The sequence below is a fragment of the Pogona vitticeps genome, chromosome 6 (assembly GCF_051106095.1).
Source record: "Pogona vitticeps strain Pit_001003342236 chromosome 6, PviZW2.1, whole genome shotgun sequence".
Taxonomy (NCBI): Eukaryota; Metazoa; Chordata; class Lepidosauria; order Squamata; family Agamidae; genus Pogona; species Pogona vitticeps.
In genome coordinates this window covers 51,565,565-51,586,492 of record NC_135788.1, presented here as the reverse complement: position 1 = coordinate 51,586,492, position 20,928 = coordinate 51,565,565, and the positions used below count along the sequence as shown (strand labels likewise).

The 20,928-nt window shown below is 40.8% G+C and overlaps 1 protein-coding gene across 3 annotated transcripts in view; it reads right to left on the bottom strand.

The window, feature by feature from the left end:
• FYCO1 (FYVE and coiled-coil domain autophagy adaptor 1) overlaps positions 1–20,629 on the bottom strand; it is an 88,256-nt gene extending 67,627 nt beyond the window's left edge. For 2 of the 3 annotated variants that reach the window (XM_020804580.3, XM_020804583.3), the window contains exons 1-4: positions 20,375–20,629; positions 3,962–4,147; positions 3,730–3,836; positions 1,267–1,392 (exon numbers count right to left, since the gene is read on the bottom strand). In XM_020804580.3, coding sequence (XP_020660239.3) covers positions 1,267–1,392; positions 3,730–3,836; positions 3,962–4,016 — 288 coding nt within the window. In that variant the 5' untranslated portion in view covers positions 4,017–4,147; positions 20,375–20,629. Of the gene's footprint in view, positions 1–1,266; positions 1,393–3,729; positions 3,837–3,961; positions 4,148–20,100; positions 20,283–20,374 lie in introns of those variants that run through there. The other variant, XM_020804581.3, reaches the window with a different exon arrangement.
• Between the last annotated feature and the right edge of the window lie 299 nt (positions 20,630–20,928).

The window sequence follows — 20,928 nt, the reverse complement described above, 5'->3', positions numbered from 1 at the left end:
ATAATTCAGCTTTGTTCAGGTGTCCAGGATAGGACAAAAGCTAGGTCCACCATCTTCTTCATTTATAATATATTACTACATGTTTTATTTTATTGAATTCACAGCTGTGAACTCCCAAGAGAGCACCATGCACTATGGAGTGGTATACAAGCTAGCTAAATAAATATATTCAACTGGAGAGTCATACTCTAAAGATAATAATATCCTCATATTTAGTCTCTCTGCATGATCAGAAAACCTGATTTTTCAGAGAATCTCCACATGCAACAAAGGCCCTCCTATTTGCATATAGAGGGGGGGGGAAAGGAAAAGACTAGCCTGTGGCCTCTACTCATGTGTTTAAGCTAACCTTATGCTCAATGCCTGAAGAGTTTTTTTTTACAGGTATCACAAGTGCAGTAGTACTTGGTCAGCCCTTGTCAGAAGTAATTAAACCCCTTTTGTAAAGAAAGGGAACTTAGGGATGGAAGGAGGGACGCAAGGACTGGTCCAAAGTATCTTGTTGCTGGGACAAACAGAAAGATGGCAATCCTTTCCATTTCATCTCAAAGCTGATTAGACTGGCAGCTGAATCGTCCTTCAGCACTGGTAACCGAAGAGCCTCCTCCACACAGAAAGGCAGCAGACTAACTTAGGATGTACAAGAGTGGCTCCTTTATCTTGTTGCTGCCATCTCCCAGCATCTGCTGCCTGAGGTGCTCACTTCACACTGCCTAATAATAGAGTCATTTTGGAGCCTAGATAACAGTGGCTGAAATTCAGGTGTATGACATGCTGTGTAAGGCTGGTGATATAATCAGCTGCATTGCATTTTCAGGAATCAAAACTCTCTAATTCCCCCCCCCAACTGAAGGCCCTGAAGCTCTCTTGGGATCCCTTTTTTTGTGGGGAGGCTATTGGGGGCTGCAGTATGGGCAAGAGGGGAGTCTTTAATTTCCCCAAATCACCACAGGCAGTTACCTCCAGTAAGTTTCAGAAATAAAAAAACTTCACCTTGTCCCACAGCCCCCAATGGTCTTCCACACAGGGGACCCCAAGGGAGCCTCAGGACTTTCCGGGGGGGGAGGAGGAACAGGGGAGTGGGGACTGAATTTTTTTTAATTATCTTGTCTCATGATATTATCAGTCTTATGTACTGGAAACAAAATATCAGCCAGTATATATATTGAATTCCTGCACCATTATATCCTGTACTGTTGGTCTGGCCTGCCAGAACATTCTGCTATATGACTATACTGTAATGGCTAACTGGTACACTTCACTTACTTCTGAAATGGACTTGACAAAGCGAATTCCATCATTTACACCTTTAATTTTAGCCAGGCAGTCACAGAAATAATCCCAGTACTCTTTCCGATTGCCCAATAAAGTTGATTTTTCCTTCTGGTCAAACTGAGGAACAAAAAAAGGGAAAACATCACTTCAAACCAGAGCCTTGCAAACTACTGTCTTCTTTTTTCAAAACAATACAATTTCCTCACAAATATCATAACAAAAAAGTGGCACAGCTCTCAATAGACAGAATCCTATGCACTCATCTGCTGGTGTTAACACCTTAGGCATAAGTTTCTGTGACGAACTGCTGGAAGTTAAGAAGCCAGCCTAGAGATTTCTTGTCATAGACCAGGTCATGTGACTTATATGCAATACCAAATGACTTCTTGTTGTTGTTGTTTAGTCATGTCCGACTCTTCATGACCCCATGGACCACAGCACACCAGCCCCTCCTGTCTTCCACTGCCTCCTGGAGTTGGATCAAATTCATGTTAGTAGCTTCGGTGACACTGTCCAACCATCTTGTCCTCTGTCGTCCCCTTCTCCTCTTGCCTTCACACTTTCCCAACATCAGGGTCCTTTCCAGGGAGTCTTCTCTTCTCATATCCAAAGTATTGGAGTTTCAACTTCAGGATCTGTCCTTCCAGTGAACACTCAGGGTTTGTTCTCCTTGCAGTCCAGGGGACTCTCAAGAGTCTCCTCCAGCACAACAATTCAAAAGGATCAATTCTTTGGTGGTCAGTCTTCTTTATAGTCCAGCTCTCACTTCCATACATCATTACTGGGAAAACCATAGCTTTGACTATGTGGACCTTTGTCAGCAAGGTGATGTCTCCGCTTTTTTAAGATGCTGTCTAGGTTTGTCATCACTTTCCTCCCAAGAAGCAGGCGTCTTTTAATTTCGTGGCTGCTCTCCCCATCTGCAGTGATCATGGAGCCCAAGAAAGTAAAGTCTGTCACTGCCTCCATATCTTCCCCTTCTATTTGCCAGGAAGTGATGGGACCAGTGGCCATGATCTTAGTTTTTTTGATGTTGAGCTTCAGTCCATTTTTTGCGCTCTCCTCTTTCACCCTCATTAAGAGGTTCTTTAATTCCTCCTCACTTTAATTACTCAAGCCCCTTCCCCCCAACAAGGCAGCAATCTGTGAAGGGGAAATGACTTCTTAAAAGGCACCAACTCACCTGGTGGGTATAACTAATAGGATTCTAGACTATGTTTACAAATATGGATAAATATGCAAAGGCCTAAAAATGGCTCTCCTTGATCTGTAGATCAGTTTAGTTAGACCAGTAGGGCTGAAGTTAATTTCATTCTGTTGACTTGAACTGCAAGCGTTTAGTCCTCTCCATTAGTTTTAGGCATACAGGCATAACAAGACATGAAGCTGATATCCAGCTGTCATAACAACATGAGTGTAAATGGCAATTATGTCATCAGTCTATGACTTTTCTTTTTAATTCAATTTAAAGTTTCTCCCCTCCCTTTCAGGTTCTATGGCTCCCTAAGGAACCCTTTTGATCTGGGAAGCCTTTGAGAGCCTTGGAATAGGCGGGGAGAGTTTTGAGCATCTGAAAATCATCACTGGTGATCTCAATCCCAGCAGCAGCAACCTGACCATTACCGGGGGGGGGGGGATATTAAAAAGCTCCCTCCCCTCTACCTTGAGGTTTCCAAAGGCTTCCTCAGGTTGAAAGAGATCCTTAGGGAGCCTTGGAACCTGCACTTGGGTGTATGGCGGGGGGAGAGAAGATAGGAAGCCTTAAATTGCATTAAATGAAAAAGAGAAGTCATGGACTGAGATCACCATTTATACTTGAGTAGATACACAAGAGGATTTCACCCAGCATGTGCCATGAAATTCAACCACTGAGAAATGGGCCGTCACCTATTTTCCCAGTCTCATCATGGGTTCCATTTCTCAGTCACAGTGCAACTGAAGAGTGTAAGGAATTATTTTTGGAAAATACAGAGTAATACACTTTTTATAGGCACTGTTTTTATGTATGGGTTTTAAAAATTCACAACAATACTTACTACTAGAGTTCTTCAGTAAAATTATGTTTTATAGACAAATTATACAATGTCTCCACAGCCATAAAAACATGCTTTGACCTTATCAATATTTCGATGTGCGGATTTCCACTGAGTAGTTCACCACGAAAGATCTTTTCAAAGTATATGTTCTGATTATCACTGGCCAAAATTCTATTCATAGTGTAAGCCAAAGCATCTGTTCCTCCCTGGTAAGTAAAGCATTCCTGCTGCAATTCTCGATGTGTCTAAGTGCGTGCACGTGTGTAATCAAGGCAGAGTGCTTTAATCTATCAGAGAGGAACAGACAGAAAACTACACTTTTTCCTATGCTACAAAAAGGATTTCACAACCATTGTGTTCTAAATGTGATCATGCTCAAGAAATAAAGGCCCCCTTTTTACATGGAGTTGTTGCTTACCTGCAAAAGATACTCAAGCTTGTAGGAAAGTTTATGCAAACTGATACAGTCATCTGTAATTGGTTCTCCCCCTTCTGCAAACTCTTTGTTGAGTTCTGTCACAGCATCTTTTGAAAGAAATTAAAAAGCATTAATTGTGAGAGATAAAGAGCAATAACTTAATTGACAAAAGCACTAGAAAAGCATCAGGGAACAAAGATTGATTCAATTCAGGCCCAAGAAAGCACTTTACCCTGCAAATCTCGGATAATCCTCTGCAACTGACTTTCTCCGCCACTTCCTGCCATTGTCACTTGCACAATTGCCAAGGGGGCTTTACCATCCAACTTCTCAGGTAGCTATGTTAAAAGAGCAGGGTTCACGTTGTCCATGATCATTTGGTTAGTGGTGGGCAGTTGTCGATGCAGCATCTGCAAGTCTGGGGGTGGGGGAAAAAGAATTAATATTTACAAATCCTGAGCATCACTGGATATTAAACTTATATTTAACAAACACATAGTTTTAGTAAACTTGCTTTATTCTTTTTTCAGCAGGGACAGCTGAACAATGTTTATGACTTGATACGCAAGTGTTACCCAAGTGGACCTCAACAGATGGGAAACCCTGACATCTGAGCATTCAGCCTGGAGGCAGGCGGTGCATCACGGCCCCTCCCAATTTAAAGAGACCCTTGTCCAGCAGGCCAAGGCAAAGAGGTGCTCACGGAAGCAGCAAAATCAGGGAGCTGGACAGGGGACAGATTCTATTTGTCTTCATTGTGGAGGGATTGTCACTCTCGAATTGGCCTTCTCAGCCACACTAGATGCTGTTCCAAGTCCTCCATACACAGCACGTTACCATAGTCTCTCGAAACTGAAGGATGCCTAATCTACCCAAGAATTATGCTAATCAAAGCTAGGAGTGGAGCACATTTCGCCTATTTAGGTTTGTAGAAATTGGATCACTACCAGATCAAAAGAAGGAGGAGTTACAGACATAACTATCACCTTTATTCAGTATGGAACAATGTGGAAGGAAACAGGTGAATCTAGACATTCTCCTTCCATGAGGTGTAAGAAGCTAGAACTATCCAAAGTCCTAGAGCAAATAATACCAACAACCCAGAGCAAGGCTGTTGAGAGGACATAGTAGTCTGTGGAAAGGCTGGTCTGCAGGTACATCTTTAGCTTATGAATCACTGATTCTCCATGTCCAAACAGAAATATCCCCTTCACAGATATAATCTAAACCAAATCCCTTATGAATATACAGTGGAAGTGAAGAACAGATTTAAGGAACTCAATTTGGTGGACAGAATGCCCGAAGAACTATGTTTGGAGCCTAGTGGCACAATGGCTAAGCTGCTGTACTGCAGGCAACACTGTGCTCCCAACCTGGGGTTCAATCCGAGGTAGCCGGCTCAAGGTTGACTCAGCCTTCTATCCTTCCGAGGTCGGTAAAATGAGCTCGCAGAGGGGGCAATATGTAGCCTGCATAATTAACTTGTAACCCCCCCCCGAGAGTGGGGCGGTATATAAGCAGCAAACTTTTTTTTTTTTTTTGCTATCTGCTTGTAACATTGTACAGGAGGCAGCAACAAAAACCATCCCAAAGAAAAGAAAATGCAAGAAAGCAAAGTGGCTGTCCTACGAGACCTTACAAATGGCAGAGAAGAGAAGGGAAACAAAATGCAAGGGAGATAGGGAAAGTTACAGAAAATTGAATGCAGACGTACAAAGAATAGCGAGGAGAGACAAGAGGGTCTTTTTAAATGAACAGTGCAAAGAAATAGAGGAAAATAATAGAAAGAGAAAAACCAGAGATTTGTTCAGGAAAATTGGAGATATTAAAGGAACATTTTGTGCAAAGATGAACATGATAAAGGACAAAAATGGGAGAGACCTCACAGATGCAGAAGACATCAAGAAGAGGTGGCAAGAATACACAGAGGAATTATACCAGAAAGATTGGGATATCCCGGACAACCCAGACAATGTGGTTGCAGACCTTGAGCCAGACATCCTGGAGAGTGAAGTCAAGAGGGCCTTAGAAAGCATGGCAAACAACAAGGCCAGTGGAGGTGATGCCATTCCAGTTGAACTATTTAAAATCTTAAAAGATGATGCTGTTAAGGTGCTACATTCAATATTCCAGCAAGTTTGGAAAACTCAGCAGTAGCCAGAGGACTGGAAAAGATCATTCTACATCCCAATCTCAAAGAAAGGCAGTGCCAAAGAATATTCCAACTACCATACAATTGCACTCATTTCACACGCTAGGAAAGTTATGCTCAAAATCCTGCAAGGTAGGCTTCAGCAGCATGTGGACTGAGAACGCCCAGAAGTACAGTGGGGTCTTGACTTGAGAACTTAATCCGTATTGGAAGGCGGTTCTCAAGTCAAAAAGTCTGTAAGTCAAGTCTCCATTGACCTACAGTGCATTGAAAACCGATTAATCCCATAACAGGCCGTTTTTGTTCCATTTGGGTTTTTTTCTGGTCTGTAAGTCAATTCTCAGGCTGCAAGTCAAACCTAAATTTTGCGGCCAGAGAAGTCTGTAACTAAAAAAGTCTGTAAAGTCAAGCCGTCTGTAAGTCAAGGGTCCACTGTACAAGCTGGATTTCGAAGGGGTAGAGGAACTAGAGACCAAATTGCTAACATGCGCTGGATTATGAACAAAGCCAGAGAGTTCCAGAAAAACATCTACTTCTGCTTCATTGACTATGCAAAAGCCTTTGACTGTGTGGACAAAGGAAACACAGCAAACTATGGCAAGTCCTTAAACAAATGGGAGCGCCTGACCACCTTATACATCCCCAGAGAAATCTATACAGTGGGGTCTTGACTTAAGAACAGCTTGAGTTAAGAACATTTTGACTTAAGAACCACTCTCATAGGAAAATATTGACTTGACTTACATACTTAGATTTGAGTTAAGAACTGAAAAAAACCACGTGGGAGGCAGGGAAAGTGCAAAATTTGAACTTTCAGTTAACTGTTGGCCAGTGAAAAGGGTGCCTGTCTGCTTCCTCACTCCTCCCAGCGTTTAGAGAGTGGATTGGGAGTCTTCAGACTGCCTGGTACTGTACTGCCTGGACTGTATTTTCCCTGCCTTCCCTGAACCTTTCTTGACCTAAGGAAAAAAAAGAAACAAATATCCCTCTCTAGTGGTCAAAGGTGGAATAGCAGCTTCCCATTAGTTTCTATGGACGGAAAAGAGCAGATACGGATCAAATGGTTTTCAATGCATTCCTATGGGAAATGCAGATTTGACCTGAGAACTTTTTGACTTGAGAACCGCCTTCCAATACGGATTAAGTTCTCAAGTCAAGACCCCACTGTACATGAGTCAGGAAGCAACAGTTAGAACTGGATATGGAACAACTGGGAAAGGAGTACAACAAAGCTGTATATTGTCCCCCTGCTTATTTAACTTATATGCATAATACATCCTGCGAAAGGCCGGACTGGAGGAATCCCACCACCCTGATGGCAGAAAATGAGGAGGAATTAAAGAACCTCGTAATGAGGGTGAAAGAGGAGAGTGCAAAAAATGGTCTGAACCTCAACATAAAAAAAAAAACTAAGATCATGGCCACTGGTCCCATTACCTCCTGGCAAATAAAGGGGAAGATATGGAGGCAGTGACAGATTTTACTTTCTTGTGCTCCATGATCACTACAGATGGTGACAGCAGACACAAAATTAAAAGACTCCTGCTTCTTGGGAGGAAAGCGATGACAAACCTAGACAGCATCTTAAAAATCAGAGACATCACCTTGCCGACAAAAGTACACATAGTCAAAGCTATGGTTTTCCTGTAGTGATGTATGGAAGTGAGAGCTGGACCATAAAGAAAGCTGACCACCGAAGAATTGATGCTTTTGAATTGCGGTGCTGGAGGAGACTCTTGAGAGTCCCCTGGACTGCAAGGAGAACAAACCTATCCATTCTAAATGAAATCAACCCTGAGTGCTCACAGGAAGGACAGATCCTGAAGCTGAGGCTCCAATACTCTGGCCATCTCACGAGAAGGGAAGACTCCCTGGAAAAGACCCTGATGTTAGGAAAGTGTCAAGGCAAGAGGAAAGGGGGATGACAGAGGATGAGATGGTTGGACAGTGTCATCGAAGCAACCAACATGAATTTGACCCAACTCCAGGAGGCAGTGGAAGACAGGAGGGCCTGGCATGCTCTGGTCCATGGAGTCACAATAAACAAAAATATCACTCATCCTACAACTAGTTCAGTTTATATTGGGACTGTTGAAATATAACATTAAACCACAGTTTTATATTATGACAATGAACAGGTTAATTGCTGATTCTTATAACAGGCTCAGAGAGTGTATGCTCATATTTGAGCATGCAGTTTTACCCACCCACCTGCATCTCATGTTGAGTCTTTCTCTTAGTTCTGGGTCCCATGCATATAAGAAATTGCTATTCAACTGAACACACAAATACAGTAAAATGTGGCTAGCTAAGAAGTCATACCTAAGGGAAAGAATGGTTGATACGTACAGAGAAGGAGAGAGTGGAAGGAGATGAGTCTGCATCTTGTGCCTGCTCATTCATGTAATACTGAACCAACATCTATATGGATTGATTTAAATCACTAAGGGAAAAAGACCAAAATAACTGACTAAAATCAAAGCACTACTTTCATTAGATACAGCCCTGAATTGCATTATTTGTGTTTTGTTAAACTACAAAAACATACTGATAATTAGAGTATGCACTCTGAGCCAATTATAGGAATCAGCTAATTCGTCGGCTTAGAACAGGAGTAAAGGGTCACCGATACAGATTAGTGGCTGACACCTGAAGTGACTTGCTAGCATTCCCAGTATCAAGCCAATGTACATAACCACAAGAAATAAATAATGCAAATACAAAAACCTTATGTGTTTCCCTTATTGAGATAATTTTAACAGTTCTTTTAGAAAGAAAAGCAGCCTTACAAATACCATTGTAAGAATGAACAGTAGATTTAAAGCATGACTTGAGTTACTAATCAGAAAGTCCCAATTTAATCACAAAAGGAATTCTTGCTTGTTGTAATCTTAATAGCAATACACATTTTCATATCTTTGTCCATATTGACTCAGCAATCCTTGACATATCCAGTGTCAAAAATTGTGCAATATCAGAGGTAAAGATTTTACTACAAGGAAATATAAACAAGTGAACATAGCATAGTAGAGGGATAATACCCAGGATTATCACTCAGAAGCAGTGGTTCCCAGACTTGAATCCCCAGTTTTTTTGGACTACAACTCCCAGAAATCCTGGCCAGCAACGCTAGTGATGAAGGCTTCTGGGAGTTTTAGTTCAAGACCATCTGGGCACCGATGGTTGGGAACCACTGCTCTAAAGGAACAAGTATTATTCAAGGAAACTCTGGAATTCATTCAACAAGGTTTCCAAACATTTTGCAGTACTGTTCATCTCGGGAGAAAAAAGAAGTTACTTCAGTAAGAAATTGAAAACTCACTTAGAAAACTAAAAAATTTTCTAAGGGCATTTAGCATGAAAACTAGGGAGCAATAAAAAGGTTAACCCGAATAGACTATACAGAAATCTATGGAACTCCATAAAACTGAGGCCCCAATCTAAGAACTGTTAGAGCCTACCTATTGTTGTTTTTTTAAAAATAAATAAATAAATAAAAAGATGACGACTGCATTATCCCAGAAGATCTAGAATTTATCATCCCTAGTCAATTTATCCTTACCTCTGAAATTGCAGTTTTTGAGCTAGCACACATTTAAAATTAAAACTAGAATCATGTAGAGCTTTTTAAAAAACAAAAGCATTTTAACTTTTTAATTTTAGAAATATGTTCTTTTAAAAAATCATAGAGCTTTACTCACTTCCAAATATATATATATATATATATATATATATATATATATATATATATATATATATATATATATATATATATATATATATATATATATATATATATATATATATATATATATATATATATATATATATATATATATATATATATAGCTGATATTTTACAAAATTTAGAAATCTAATTTAAAATTTTCAAAAACAGAAAATTTCCATTTTTGTCCGCACTTTTCAGAATGAATCAGTGACAGCACAGGAACCACACAGCTGTTTAAAAATATATATCACACTTTTTAAAAAGCTGTCTTAAACCACCCATCTTTGACCTCGTTCTTATGAATGTTCCTAAACGACTAAACAACAACAACAATAAGATAAGAGAGTACTTTCCAAATGAAGAAATGAGGAAATGGACAGAATTCAGGATATGGGATAAATTTGCAATAAGTACTGTACTCATAACACTATCTACTGCAGAAGTCTTTCTCACATCACATGACACCTCCTTTGAACAGTGGATTTGTTTGCCTATGACTGTACATGGATGTATGCTCACTATTTCTGTGCCTTAAAACTTTACTTTTGTGGATTTTTAAAGCAAATGTGTTGTTTTATTTTAATTTTGTACCTCAGGGGAAAAATATCTAAGAATGTGTCAAGAGAACATTATAAATGCAGGCACACTCAGAAAGCTGAGAATATGGCACACTCTCTTTTACGATATAACTACTTATTCATTATACTTATACCTTGTATTTATTTTCTTGAGGTTGAAACATGTGTAACAAAATTCAAAACACCTTTTTCAAACTATCAGTAAATATGCGACCATTTGCTTTTCCTTAGTTTTATATACATGCCATGAAAAGAGTAGTCCTATGTAACATTTAGATTTCCAAATTGTATATTGAATGGACAATGACAAGCCTCCATGGTTAATTTTGAAATCACCTCTGCTTACTACCGTAAGTCATTACCACAAAAATACATTAAGACATATATTCCATATATAATACATTGAAGGATTGCAAAAGAAGTTACCTTTGGCTACTCTTCTGCTTCCTTGAATGTGCAGAAAACAATCTTTTATCCACTAACTTTGGAGCAAATCCCACCAAACAAAATAGGGCATATTTCTCAGTAAACTAAAAGATTGCTCTGTAAATAGTGCTACAAGTGAATGAAAATGCAAGAAGACACTTTCTTTGGAATCTGAGATAACCCATGGACCTCAGGTCGGTGACTTATTTCTGATCTTTGTAAGCACTTCCAGCTGAGCTGAACAATGGGGTAACATTGCTTTAAATAAAAATGAAAAAAAAAAAAACCAAGAGCTGACCATTAAAAAAACACACGTTGTAATAACCCTTTCTTGATTTGTCTGCTGGACATAGAATTTGTTCAGCAAGCCAGAAATGATCCATGGTTCGTTTAGTTCAAAATATTATTAGTGTTCACAAATATATCATGTAAATTATCATGGCTAATTACAGTTTACTGATGACGTATCCAGTCAGGTTGACTGTGCAACCAGTCATGCACCTGACTGCCCATCTGGTGTGTGCCACAACCTCTGGTCAATTAGATTATGCAATCTCTCCATGAACACCAGTACAATTTGGGCCTTATTATTTATTTTATTCAAACACACCTACATTTTAAATTGACTACTCCAAAATTTTGAGACTATATATTTAAACATTGCTTTAAAAATTAATAAATGGGTCCAACAGTTAATAACAAGCCTACTGTCAAACACAAATGTAAAGAATTAAAAGAACTATAATAATTTTAAAAGCTCTCTTGTCAGGCTGGCCTGGATTAACAACAAGATGTGAGGACTGAGCAGTCAAACCCATTTTGGCTGTAATTCTTTGTTCAATTACCCAGGAGTAAGCCACAATGACATCAGCAAGTGTCTCAGTAGATAATCACAGGATTGCGTTGTCAAACTGAGAAACTGATGATACCACAATGGAAGAGGATTCACTCAAAAGAAAAATGATTCAGAAATGTAGTTTTGAAGGTTTATGCAGCTAATAGTGTTATGATCATTAACAGCTTCTAGTCAATGGTGCAACAGAATCAGTGTTCACAGGGTGGAAACCCAGTGACTTTCTGAGTAGAAAAGAAAGATTATGACATTATCCATCCATTCCTAGTTTGCTTCCTCCTTCTGAGTTTAGAAGCAATCCTCTCAGTACTTGGCAGAAAATTAAGTTTTCTTAGTAACAGAACATTGTTGCAAGCTATCATTGCTTCAATGCAAACTACAGTATTTTAGAGTGGTTTGGTCCTTAATGGGCAATTCAGAGCCATCAACTTTACAAAAGAACTCTTCCTCAATTGTAGATATAGATCAATCCAGCCTGCATATCTGGACTCTTCTTATGTGGTAGAGTGGCTATGGGGACTGTCATGAAGAACACTGCACTTCCATATTTACACCATTTATTATGGTGAAACAATATTCTATACCAATGCCAGCCTTATCAACCGTCTGAAGGAACAAGGTATCTCAGACAGCAGATTTAAGGTGTCATGAAAGGACAGCAAAATATTAGTTACCAAATTTGTTATTACTATTTTTTTATTGCCAGGAATGCAGAGACCTATTCGTAGGATTGTCTGATCATGTGCCAAAATAAGCTGCCTGGCCATAGGCACAATGCATTATGAATTGGGGAGATGAGAGGGGGCACTTTTGCTACTCTGCCTCAGGCAGGAAAGTATCTTCGGCTAACCCTGTTCTGAAGAGAATTTGAATCTGAGAGAGTTTTCTATTTTATTAGCTAACTCTTCACCCCAACAAATCAACAACAGGACAACTAAAAAGGGCAATGATTACTATTATGTTATGTCACCAACAAACGTAATTTCTATTTTGTTAGTAAAGCCATTTCCTTCCTTCACAAACCATTTCTGCATTGCAAATCTACACTCAACCACCACAGAGAAGCCAAAAATGAAACTGTTCATGATTAGACCACTGTTAGATTCCAGTCTGTGCGCACATACCTCTGTGAGAGTCATACAAAGAAGAACAAAGGTCACATGCATGGAACACTGCACAATGGGCATGGAGGGACATAGTGGGAGAAGGAAAGAGCGCAGCCGAATGACTTTGTATAGCACGCACCATGACGGGCTCATAACACTTCTTACACAAACACCACGTTGTAGCTAGCAGAGGTCACTTTGGCTGCTCTCTTTCATTTGCTCAATGACCAAGTCAACACTTAATACTCGAAGTCAAGCACCACACTCAAGAACTAAAAACCAAATCTCAGATCTGATCACAGTTTATCACTGCAGCAATCAGTAATGTGATCCCTGATATACAGTACTGGCCATACTGGCCAGAGTATTTGGAGAGTTATAATCCCCCAAACAAACTTTTTGAATTTCTGCATAACCATTTTTGAACATAAAAAATTACAATGCTATCCAGGGAATCCATGTTTTTGGATGTAGTCAATAGGGATGTGTTATCTATGTGTGTTTTCACGTCTGAAATCCCAGAATTCTCTGTTTTGAGAGTTCTGCCTGCCAGATCAATACCTAAACAGTGCTCACCTGGAGAAAGGCAGGGCTGGAAGTGTTCATGGCCCAGGACAAGCTGAGCTCCAGTCTGTTAGAAAAGAAAGTTGCCCCAATTTTGCTGGGAACTTCTTAACTTCTAACTGGAAGCTGATGCTTACTGGAAACATCTAACTGGAAGCTAAGCCAGAACTTGGCCAGTCGCAGGCCATGAAGCCTTCCAGGCCAGCCTTTCTCCAGGTGAGCACGGTTTAGATGTTGATCTGACAGTAAAGACTCCCAGAATAGAGAATTCTTGGATTTAGAACTGAAAGAAAAAAGAAAAATGATTTAGCAGTCAAAATGGATCACATTTACAAAAACATGGTCTAAAAGCTTAAATAATGGTGCAATAGATTTTTGAGGAAAGGCAAAACTGGAGGTGAGGCATTCAACCGAGGTTGATGTGAAAGGCCTCTCTGAACAGCAGTGCTCTTAATTGCCTCCTAAATGAATACATGGAGAGAACCAGGAAAAACTTCTCCAGGAGTAGATTCCATAACATAGGTGCCACCACCAAGAAAGCACTAACTAGTAGACAACTTTCAGACCTCTCTCTCTGGGTAGTTACATGGAGGAGCCTGGCCTAAGAGGATCTGGTGAGTCATGCAGATAACACAGGGGAAAGAGACTCCAACAGGTAATGTGGTTCCAAACCATGAAGGACTTTATAGTGTCATAACCTTGAACTTGATCTGGGACACAATGAGTAATCAGGGGAGGCTAGCCAGCACTGGGGTGGTGTGATTAAATTTGCTCAAACCAGCCACCACTCTGACCACCACAATGGAGAATCATGGGATCTACCATCCAAAAAAATCCAGAAACGCCATCCCTTGTCATAAACCCCTGTTTCCTAACATGATATTCTTCAAGACATTGCCTAAGAAAAACCGCTCAATTTGGCCTTAATTTTGCTGTGTTCCCTTCTTTGAGTTTTTCTTTTCTTATCTTTCTGCCTCTAACTTTCTATTACTACTACCTAGAAAGAGCCTAGAAAAATTGGTTTGGGTTACTATAGGATCTCAAGTCTCTCAGCACCCAAAGAAATACTTTTTCCAAACTCACTGCCACAATGCAGAGGTAGAGAACCTGCAGTCTTCCAGGCATTGCTAAATTCCAGTCCCTGTCAACCCTAGCCTAATGACAAAGTATGATGGGGATCTGGAGGGCAGATGTCCCATCCCAGACATAATAGTAGAGGCTCAGCCGTGTCAGTTGTGTCTGGTACTACTGACCTCAGACAAGTCACAGATGGAAGAAACAGCACCATCTGCCAAAGGCAGGATTAACACTTCTCCTTACAACACTTTTCAGCACTGAACAACTTCAGGCAAAACAGCTAGAGTCACTTAGCCTTACAACCTTCACTGACCATGGTATATAAGGGATGGGTGGGCAGAATGTGTTTTCAGTCACACAAATGTATGGCATGTGTCACTGCAACAGTGGGATAAGTGGAACTTCCTCTGTCCATCAGGAAAAAGTGGCTGGTGGATTTAGATTAGGCATCCTTCAGTCTTGAGAGACTATGGTATCGTGCTGTGTATGGAGGACTTGGAACAGCATCTAGAGCGGCATCTACAATCTGTCCCCTGTCCAGCTCCCTGATTTTGCTGCTCTTGAGATTGCCTCTTCGCCTCAGCCTGCTGGACAAGGATCTCTTCAAATTCGGCCATGATGCACTGCCTGCCTCCAGGCTGAAGGATCACATGTCAGGGTTTCCCATCTGTTAAGACCCATTTTCAAGGCCTTCAGATCCCGCTTGCAGATATCCTTGTATCGCAGCTGTGGTCTCCCTCTGGGGTGATTTCCCTGAGCTAATTCTCCATACAGGAGATATTTTGGAATCCAACCATCAGCCATTCTTACAACATGCCCAAGCCAACATAGACATTGCTGTTTCATTAATGTATACATGCTAAAAATTCCAGATCGATCTAGGACTACTTTATTTGGAACTCTGTCCTGCCAGGTGATACCAAAAATGTGTCGGAGACAACGCATATGGAACATATTCAGCTTCCTCTCTTGCCGTGCACAAAGGGTCCAGAACTCACTGCAGTACAGGACTGTACTCAGGACACAGGCTCTATAGACCTGGATCTTGGTATATGCCGTCAGCTTCTTATTGAACCATACTCTCTTTGTGAGTCTTGAGAACATGGTAGCTGCTTTGCCAATGCATTTATCCAGCTCGACATGTAGGGCGAGAGTGTCAGAGATCGTTGAGCGAAGGTACGCACATTCATGAACAACCTCCAATTCTTGCATGGAGATGGTAATGGAGGGTGGTGAGTCCACGCTCTGGCCCATGACTTGTGTTTTCATCAGGCTGATTTTTAGTCCAAAGTCTTGACAGGCCTTGCTAAAACAATTCATGAGTTGTTGGAGGTCTTCAGCAGAGTGGGCAACAATGGCTGCATCATTGGCGAAGAGGAAGTCCCACATGCATTTCAGTTGGACTTTGGTCTTTGTTCTCAATCTAGAGAGATTAAAGAGCTTTCCATCTGTTCTAGTCCAGAGATAGACACCTTCTGTTGCAGTTCCAAAGGCGTGCTTCAGCATGATAGCAAAAAAGATCCCAAACAGGGTTGGCGCGAGGATACAGGCCTGTTTCACTCCACTTCAGATGTCAAAGGGATCTGATGTTGAGCCATCAAAAACTACAGTGCCTTTCATTCCCTCATGAAAGGACCTGATGATGCTAAGGAGTTGAGGTGGACAACCAATCTTGGGAAGTATTTTAAAAAGGCCATCCCTGCTAACCATGTCAAAGGCCTTTATGAGATCTATGAAGGCCATAAAGAGTGGCTGTTGTTGTTCCTTGCATTTCTCCTGCAACTGTCTGAGGGAGAATACCATGTCAGTGGTGGATCTATTAGCCCGAAATCCACACTGTGATTCTGGATAGACTCTGTCTGCAAGCACCTGGAGCCTCTTCAGCACAACACGGGCAAGCAGCTTCCCTACAACATTGAGAAGAGAGATGCCACAGTAGTTATTGCAGTCGCCTCTGTCTCCTTTGTTCTTGTACAATGTGATGATGTTTGCATCCTTCATGTCCTGTGTAATTTTGCAGCTGTTCAAAAATGTATTATTAATTGAATGTAGTTGCTAAGTTGTGGAATTCCAGCTGAATAAAGACAGCATGCAGCAGTGATAGCAAAAGTGTAGCCTCCCAACTTCAGGTATAGTTGGACTTCAATTCCCATCATGATAGGTGTTGCAGTCATCCAAGATCTGGAAACCCACGTGTTTCCCCATCCCAAGAGAATGATTAATATGGAAACAGTAGAATAACAACCCCAATTTTAGTTTGCTATAGGATTGAGTTTTCAGTGAAACCATCCATTAACAAAACATGCATGGAGCCCAGCTGCTTAACCAACCACAGAACCCTATAACTTGTCCTCTCAGAAATAGGTCTCACTGAGTTCAGTGGGGTTTGCTCCCAGGTGATTATAGGATTACAGCATAAAAAAACAAGCAATAGAGACATTACCTCTGTCACCTATTCAAGCTGCACTGAACCCAGAGAACTCAATAGCTCTTATAGACTTATGTGTAGATATGCAGAGCAATTCAATATTAAAATGCTATTTTTCCTCTATCTCAGCTCTGTAGCTGATAACACCTGTGCTGGCTTGGAACTTCATTCATCTCCAAACATTAGCTACAGAAACTTGGAATGATGGGGGCTCTTTCATCATGCCATAGCCTAGAATGATTAAATACAGCTACAGACTCTAAGACACTTTGCAAAATGTAAAGCAGTTATATACATTGTAACAAGTACAAAGGCCAAAAATGTGAACAGCCTATGAACATGCTTACTGGTTTGAAAACAAAATGAAACTGGATCCAAGCAAACCTTTGTTTCAGGCAAAAGTCTCCCAATTAGCCTCATAAAGAAAGAAAAGGGCCACTACCCTCACTAAGTTTCAGATCATCATATTTTAAATGCAAAATCTTAACTAATTAACACACACATGAAACTGAAGTTTAAATTTATCATTGAGCCCCTAGTGCTTTACCCATCTCATCTGGCAAAAGGATTAGATATGTTAATCTTGGTCCATCAGTTTCTTAGGGGCGAGCAGGCAGTTATATTAAGCTCACAGCCACTGTTTCTTCCCTACCTACCTCTAACAAAATGAATCAAAACTTGTTTTTGCCTTCTCTATTGATGTACACATCCATTCCATCTCTTGGAGGAATGTGCTCGCTCCCCCAAATCCCCCCCATTCTTACAAAAAATAGGGGCATTCACTGAAAAAAGCCCCCAATGTATATTACCAGATCAAAAATTAATTTTTCTAAATCATATTTTAAAATTCATTGTGGGAAAAGAACGCTGGGATCCCTTCAAAACAAGGCAAAATTGCCCTTTACCTTTACAGTACAGTGGGGTCTTGACTTGAGAACTTAATCTGTATTGGAAGGCGGTTCTCAAGTCAAAAAGTCTGTAGGTCAAGTCTCCATTGACCTACAGTGCATTGAAAACCGACTAATCCCGTAACAGGCCGTTTTTGTTCCATTTTGGTTTTTTTCTGGTCTGTAAGTCAAATCTCAGGCTGCAAGTCAAACCTAAATTTTGCAGCCAGAGAAGTCTGTAACTCAAAAAGTCTGTAAGTCAAGCCGTCTGTAAGTCAAGGGTCCACTGTACAAGGGAACGTTTTGTGGCTTTCCTCCGACCTCCAAAAACATTTAAAATAATAATTTTATGAATAAATAGGGGTGCTAGGGGACAGGATTTTGGTCCTCACACGTTGACGTTGCATGGAGCTTACAGGTCACATGTGGCCCACCCTGCCATAAAGCCTTTGGGGTCCTATTGTCAGAGTGTATACAACCTACTACAGTAATTAAGATCTGTTCATCAAACCCTGATCTGTGTACAACCAATTAGAAGTTTAGCTCATCATAGACTAATAGCATGGCCTTTTTCAGTGACAGACTTTTAATTTACTCCTTCTTAAGGTCACTCCATTCCTTTTCATAGTTAGTAAAGATATTTTCATTTACCTCCATTCTGAGCCAATGGAGAATGCCTGCAGCAGTTGTTCTTGTCTTCAGTATCCAAATTTGTGTACTGCATTTTTGTATTGTAGTGTCTTATATTTAAATTAAAAACCAATGTACAGTGGACCCTTGACTTACAGACGGCTTGACTTACAGACTTTTTGAGTTACAGACTTCTCTGGCCGCAAAATTTAGGTTTGACTTGCAGCCTGAGATTTGACTTACAGACCAGAAAAAAACCAAAATGGAACAAAAACGGCCTGTTACGGGATTAATCGGTTTTCAATGCACTGTAGGTCAATGGAGACTTGACTTACAGACTTTTTGACTTGAGAACCGCCTTCCAATACAGATTAAGTTCTCAAGTCAAGACCCCACTGTAGACCTTTTCACTTCATTGTGCCTTCTCTGCTTAATGAAACCTGACAGTTTTAAATTTCATGTCCTTGTTTTATATTTATCTACTACAGGTATTCGCAGTTTTTCTTTGATCCAGAAAGTCTGACATTGATGAGAAGTAAAAGATTTTGTGAGCACCTTTAAGATCGAAACCTCCACTCAAACAGTGAAGGAAGTAACTGACTTTTGCACCACTTTAATTTATACAACTAGCAAAATTCGGCTATATATACAAGGGTAGATATCTGACTTAAAAAAAATCAGACAGCACACCAAAGATGTGATTCATGTTAACATAAATTATTGTTCTTTACAATAAAATTTAGAACTGAATCACTAGAAAGAAGCTGCTGTGAGCTGGGTAGATATGTCACTAGGTTTGACATTGGCAACTCCACCCTGTCATCTGCAGGAAACCAGGCCTGTAGGATTAGGAGGCTAAAAATGTTTACATGTCAGCATTAAAAAAAAAACAGAAAGAACTGGAAAAAGTGAAACCCACTCTTAGATTCATCAACAGATTATAAAGGGAGATGCTGATAGCTTCCAACAAACTGATAGCAAAAGGCAGTGTTCTAAGAAATGAACAATATTCAAGGGACATAACAGATCTGGGTTGAAATTTGCACTTGCCTTATGAAGCCTGCCAGGTCACTATTTGTCAGCCTGATCAACCTTTAAAAGTTGTTCGTTTGGAGGGCAAAATCAGCAGTGAGCATGCCCACCTCTTCCAGATTAGAAGACCAGTTGGACTGAGATATAAATATAAAACAAACAATCCGAGTGAAGAAAACCAACAGTTGTTTAGGAAGTGCCTCCAACAGTGAAATCACACAAGAGTTAGGAAGGAGGTCACTGTCAGGCGGAGCAGGAAACAAAGTGCTTCAAAACCAGAATGCTTGCGCCTACTTCCTTGGAGACCTGCCGCGATGATCTCAAAGGGGAGCTTACTTCTGAGTAAACGTGCCCGGGACTATGCTGTTGCCAAACAGAAAGAAAGAACAGCTGATCCTGCGAACTGCATGCCAGCCCAGCCAGCGGGCAAGCAGCCTATTCAGACGGCGCCCAAGAAGACCCATTCTTGTCTGTTCTTACCAACACATCGTTGGTCCAGCAAAAAAAGGTCGCGATATACCTCGCAGCCGCTATACTGTACTTTCTTGTTTACTCTGCCGGTTGCACCACATCTGAACCCTTTTCTGGCTCCTCTCAGCTGTTCCAAACAGCAGCTGCCCACGGCATGCCGTCATTACACAACGCACTGAATGTTGCTGTTGCTTTTTTAATAGGGGGAAATAAATCAACTGCAACACAACCAAAGTTACTCTGAAAACCGCTTGAGAAGAGAGGGTCAAAAGCGAAACCCAACTTCTCAGCCTGTATCCAAACACCGGGAGTTGGGAACCGCACCGCTCGTTTGGAAGGGGAATAATGATGGTGCAACGCTTGTTATGCTAAACAACAACAACAACAACCACAACCACAGTGCGCTTCACTCAGTGGGGCCATTTCGATCCACTCACTTGGGGTGGGGGCGTGTCTCAGCAAAATCCAGGATCAGAAAAGCACAACGGCGACGACAGCAACAAGTCAAAAGAGGAAAGTTGTTAACTTTCCGGTCCTCCCAGAACTCTTTACTACGCGACAGCACAAACTCGCTGGCGTCGTTCACACACCGCCGGCCCCTTCCCTGGCGAGAGGAGGCGCGCCGTTGCTCGAGGGACAGCGGATCCCGCCGCCTGTTTGGGAGAAGGGAGAGGGTCGGATGGAATAAAACAAAAAAATAGAGTACATTACCTCAAAGGTTGGGCAGCCATTACATAGAACACTCTCCCATATATTTTCCTACAACTCCCATGATTCCCAGAGGCCCGCGACTCCCATGATTCCTCGCAACTATCATTAACCCTTTAAAACAATCAATTCCCCGGGAGTTGATCCGTGAAACGTAGATTACGACGCAGTATTTCAGTATTTATTTGCATCCTTTCTTTTCTCTGAGGAGCTCTGATCATCTGCTCACAAAAAGATAGACACACCAGTATCATATTTATTTTTCAATTGTGTGCGATGACCCAATGTCTATTATTCTTTCATTAACCCTTTATTGCCCCCTATCCCTTAATTAGACTTCCTTTCCCTTCCTCTTCCATTTGAATCCATTCAGGAGTCTCTTTTTCCTTTATAAAGTTAACTACTTGAGCTATTTGAAAAGCTTCATAATATTTTATTAAACGTCGTAATGCTAATCCTCCTTTTACACTTGGTCGATATTTTACAGAATTTATGAGCCTAACCTTTCTTTCCCTGCAATAAATTTTTCCACGTTAATATAAGACGCTGTCTTATTT